Genomic DNA, 5,952 nt, shown 5'->3' on the forward strand with positions numbered 1-5,952 from the left:
GGGATTACTTCTCATTAAAATCTCTTTAACCCTCTCTTTACCACTTGCAGCAAAATCGTCACATTTTTTACGACACAATTTGTTTTCTCATTCAGATTTATTTTGCACATCACAATGGTCTTTGTTTATCTAATTAATAAGAACATAAAGCTGTTTAGTAGAGAGATTGCTTGCGTTTAAAAATCGTTTTTTTAATGCTGGGTAAGCCTGTCATTTGGGAAAACACTGAAATTGGTCGGTAATGAGAGAGTTAACGCAATTCAAATGTCTAAGGTTACACACATTTTTTGCACACTATAAGATGAATCTAGGGGACAAAGCTGCTGCTCAATTAACTTAAATTAGCAATGACTATCCCGCACAAATCTTTGGGCCTCTTTTTCGCTCACGAAGTGCCCGAATTCGCGTCAAAATATGGGACGAAGCCGTTTCGTATATGCTATTTTAAAAAAAATTAATTACGACGCTGTTTATTGATGAATATGACTGAAAGTTGGCACACAGTTAGAAAAAAGGTCATTTTAGATTATTTCAAGCGACAAAACTCGTGCGATTACCAGAAGACCGTTAAAAATAGATTTTTACTCTTTGTTTGGAGTAAAATATTTATAAAACTACCGGGCGTGGAGGTTTTGTCGCTGACAAGGTAATACATAAACATTTCTTCTTTTTGGTTGTAAAATTTCATATGAATATGACGAGTACTTTTCCCGTATTTTACAAAACACATCCTAATTTGCTCTTCAAGTTTCAATCTTTTAATCCACTTATTACGCAAGATACAACCAAAGGTCGAAAAAAAATGCCGAAAAAGCGTCCCATATTTTCGCGTTTTTTTCCTCTTTGCGGGTCATCCAAATAAATGACACCTTTGAAACTGCATAACTTGTTTATTTATGAATGGATTTTCAAAATTTAAAAACATTTTTACTCAGTGGAGATAGGGCTTTGGTTTTAGACAAAAATTTTCCTCAAAAAGAGAAAAAAAACATTTTTCATAGTCATTGCTACTTAAATGTCTAATCGTCAAATAGAAAATCAAAAGCAGAGGAAGAATTTCACGATCGTTGGCTACAATTGTTTTTTGATTCAGCGAAATTAAATTATTATTGAAAGATTGCATTTTCCAAAAGAAAAAATAGAGGTGTTTATAGGAATGAGATTAGCGGAAGAGTAGCGTCCCTTGATTGGACGTCACCTAACAGAGAGAACGTCAAAATGGTTTTGCGCATGCGTCTCTCTCGTCCTCGCTTTCGGTGAAGTGTATCATGCCGCACAACCAACATGACGTTCTCTCTCTAATAACTTTTCCGCTCGTGACTTCCAATCAAGGGACGCTAATCTTCCGCTAATCTCATTCCCTATTTCCCAAATTGAGAACGGAGAAACTCTTAAAATATATTTTTTTCTTTTTATTATTTCGTTTTCAGAAGAACCTCGGTCTCCAAAATACAAACTCTTACGTGGCAAACGGATCCGTTCTATCTTTTATTTTGTCCCTGGGGACGAGGTTGACCTCATTTGCTACGTGTATCATGGCAAGCCCCATGTTGAGAGCGTAACGTTGTCTTGCCAGTTTCCTGTATCTCGAGATGGAGACTTCACTGAGACGTGGCGTGGTGTGTCCTTGGTTCTAAACAAGACAGCAACAAAGGACATGGCTGGGAAAACATGTTCTTGCCATGGAAATCATCTGACTGGTTCCACAGACCCTGAAATAATAACGTTTAAAGGCAGAACACCAACTGCTCAATCCACACCAGAAACAACTACAACAGGAGTTGTAGGAACACCAACAACAACAACAACAACAACAACAACAACACAGTCGACAACGCCAACAATAAAAAACGTCATACCTTCATCATCCAACTCTTCTATGACCACAACTACAACAAGAGAAGCAAAGTCTGTACTAGTCTCAACATCTCCATTATCTACCATCTCTAGTATCAAAATCACACAATCCTCTACCAAAACAACGACTCTTCTAACGTCGACTATATTACTTCGCAATTTGACCAGGACACCAAAAGCTGATGTTGTTATCTCTACCTCTATCGATGACATTGTCAAAGGGAGTCAAGTCACCCGGAAGTTGAACAATGATATTCTCGACAATCATAAAAGCAGAGAAGCTACAAATAACAGAAATAGTACCGACTGGTTTTACAAGAGCAGCAAGGACAATGCCACAAACATATCTGACAGTAATATTTACAACAAAGCGGAGGACTCAACTTACAACGACAATGACAACAATAACAACAATAACTATAGTAACAACGGGCAAGGAGACATGATATCTAAAGAAGATGGTTGCCAAGATCCGACCCAAGGATGCAAGAACTCCGAAACATCAACATTCATGATGTGTAATGGCCTCAAGTGTGATTCTGATATGATGAAAAGTCAACAACAAGATACAACTGATGAAGGTAATGTAAACTTTAATCTGGCTTCAGTTTTAACCCTCTCCTTACCAACTATAGGAGAATCATCGCATTCGTTACGATACAACCAACATTTTTCTTCTTAAAATTTCTTTTGTCCATCATAAAATTAAAATTAAACGAAAATGAACAGTGTGTTGTAGAGTATGTTTTGCTAAGGAAGTATTGTATGTCAGAGTGATAAAAAATCTATTTTTGTGTTAGTTGAGTTTTGGGCAAAATCCTTGAAAATGGCTGGTAAGGAGAGAGTTAAGCTCCTAAAACTGTAAGAATAGAATTGATATAGTCTAATTAAATTTTTAACCTCCCTTTTTTAAAAGAAAACTAACTTCATGTGACTTAAGTATTTTATGAAAATATCAAATTAAGATATTAAGGAGCAGGCACCGGTGTAAGATAAAAAACTGAACAAGTGTTTATGAAAGGTACCTGACAAAGCAAGAAAGAAAATTACAAGAAAGAAAAAAAACAATCCCAAAAAGATAAGTCGATCTCGACTGGGGATCGAACTTCAGACCTTCTGATTACTAGTCAGAGGTGCTACCGTTACACTGTCTCAGTCATTTTTTACAATGTTTTTTTTTTCTTGTATGTTTCTTTCTTGCTTTGTTTGGCATCTTCCATGCACACTTGTTCAGTTCTTTAAATAGATTTAGTTCTTTGTTCTTGAATTATGGTTGTATCTTTATTATTTATAGGAGGTTCCGGGATCAAAATGACCTGGATCGGATTGGCAGTCGCCATTAGCATCACCGTCATCATTATTATCATCATTATTATTATTGTCTACAAGAAGAAGAAGAAGAAGAAGTCTTTGTCTACGGATGAGAATTCCCTTGGTGAGTGATGAAATAATAATGCTGATGTTTATTGGGGTATGGTGTCGATGGTGATGATGATGACTATCATCATCATCAGCATCATCTTCATTCTTATTATCATCATTGTAAGTATTGATATCATCATCATCATCATCATCATCATCATCATCATCATCATCATCATCATCATCATCATCATCATCATCATCATCATCATTATCATCATCATCATCATCATCATCATCATCATCATCATCATTATTATTATTATTATTATTATTATTATTATTATTATTATTATTATTATTATTATTATTATTATTATTATTATCATTAATATTATCATAATCATCATCATCATCATCATCATCATCATCATCATCATCATCATCATCATCATCATCATCATCATCATCATCATCACCATCATCGTTTACTCATCCTATTTATTACTATTATTTCTATCACCTTCATTATTGAGATGATTTATTCGAAATAATAATGTGAAGCCCTTCTAAAACAGGCTACCGTGTGGAGTCGATGGATAAGGCCAAAGACCAACACCAACAAGAGGACAAGGAATTAGAACAAATAGAATATCAACAAACTGGTGGAGGGTCTATGGTGGATATTGATTTATAATGCAGGAGTTATAGGAGGTGGAGGAGGAAAAAGGAGGTTAGGGATGAGGTGGAAGACGAGGAGCTGGAGGAGGAGTAAGAGGAGGAGGGAGATGTGGATGAGGAAGAGGAGGAGGAGGATGAGGAAGAGGAGGAGGAGGAAAAAGGAGGTGGGGGATGAGGTGGAAGACAAGGAGCTGGAGGAGGAGGAGGGAGATGTGGATGAGGAAGAGGAGGAGGAGAGGATGAGGAAGAGGAGGAGGAGGTGGAAAAAGGAGGTGGAGGAGGAAAAAAGAGGTGGAGGATGGGAGGATAACAAGGAGCTGGCAGAGGAGGAGGAGGAAGAGGAAGACGAGGAGCTGGAGGAGAAAGAAGAGAAAGAGGAAGAGGAGGCGGAGGAGGCGGAAAAAGGAGGGGGTGGAGGAAAAAAGAGGTGGACGATGAGGAGGAAGACAAGGAGCTGGAGGAGGAGGAGGAGAAATAAGAAGAAGAAGAATAGGAAGAGATGATGTGTATGTATGTATGTATGTATGTATGTATGTATGTATGTATGTATGTATGTATGTATGTATGTATGTATGTATGTATGTATGTATGTATGTACGTATGTATGTATGTATGTACGTATGTATGTATGTATGTATGTATGTATGTATGTATGTATGTATGTATGTATGTATGTATGTATGTATGTATGTATGTATGTATGTATGTATGTATGTATGTATGTAGGTATGCATGTATGTATTATTATTTTTATTATTATAATTATTATTATTATTTTTATAATTATTGTTATCATTGTTATCGTCATCATCATCATCATCATCATCATCATCATCATCATCATCATCATCATCATCATCATCATCATCATCATCATCATCAATATCATCATCACCATTATCAGCATTATTATTATTATTATTATTATCATTATTATTATTATTATTATTATTATTATTATTATTATTATTATTATTATTATTATTATTATTATTATTACTATTATTATTATTATTATTATTATTATTATTATTATTATTATTATTATTATTACTATTATTATTATTATTATTATTATTATTATTGTCGTCATCATCATCATCATCATCATCATCATCATCATCATCATCATCATCACCATCATCATCATCATCATCATCATCATCATCATCATCATCATCATCATCATCATCATCATTAGCATCGTCATCATCATCATCATTATCATTGTCGTGAACTATAATATCTTTATTACCTCTGGGACATTCCGTGACACAGCCTGAACTGATCCATTGCTGTTCATATTGATACTCCAGTTCTATACATTGTACACTATTGTAGGAAATGGTATTATGTCAATGAATATGTTACCCTTGTTACATTATCATGTATATTGCATGGAATACACAATTTGATACATATGTATATATTAGGTATGTATGTATGTAGTATGTATGTATGTATGTATGTATGTATGTATGTTGTATGTATGTATGTATGTATGTATGTATGTATGTATGTATGTATGTATGTATGTATGTATGTATGTATGTATGTATGTATGTATGTATGTATGTATGTATGTATGTATGTATGTATGTATGTATGTATGTATGTATGTATGTATGTATGTATGTATGTATGTATGTATGTATGTATGTATGTATGTATGTATGTATGTATGTATGTATGTATGTATGTATGTATGTATGTATGTATGTATGTATGTATGTATGTATGTATGTATGTATGTATGTATGTATGTATGTATGTATGTATGTATGTATGTATGTATGTATGTATGTATGTATGTATGTATGTATGTATGTATGTATGTATGTATGTATGTATGTATGTATGTATGTATGTATGTATGTATGTATGTATGTATGTATGTATGTATGTATGTATGTATGTATGTATGTATGTATGTATGTATCTATGTATGTATGTATGTATGTATCTATGTATGTTATGTATGTATGTATGTATGTATGTATGTATGTATGTATGTATGTATGTATGTATGTATGTATGTATGTATGTATGTAT

At 33.9% G+C, this 5,952-nt stretch overlaps 1 protein-coding gene across 1 annotated transcript in view; it reads left to right on the top strand.

Annotated features, from left to right (window-relative positions):
* LOC144956831 (uncharacterized) overlaps window positions 1–4,259 on the top strand; it is a 23,844-nt gene extending 19,585 nt beyond the window's left edge. The window contains exons 8-10 of the mRNA XM_078887583.1: window positions 1,431–2,438; window positions 3,152–3,292; window positions 3,798–4,259. Of these exons, the coding sequence (XP_078743709.1) occupies window positions 1,431–2,438; window positions 3,152–3,292; window positions 3,798–3,916 (1,268 nt within the window). The 3' untranslated portion in view covers window positions 3,917–4,259. The remainder of the gene's footprint in view (window positions 1–1,430; window positions 2,439–3,151; window positions 3,293–3,797) is intronic.
* Window positions 4,260–5,952: the final 1,693 nt, after the last annotated feature.

The sequence above is a fragment of the Berghia stephanieae genome, chromosome 11, assembly GCF_034508935.2.
Source record: "Berghia stephanieae isolate SIO BIC M18660-M18661 chromosome 11, UCSD_Bste_1.3, whole genome shotgun sequence".
NCBI classification, from domain to species: domain Eukaryota; kingdom Metazoa; phylum Mollusca; class Gastropoda; order Nudibranchia; family Aeolidiidae; genus Berghia; species Berghia stephanieae.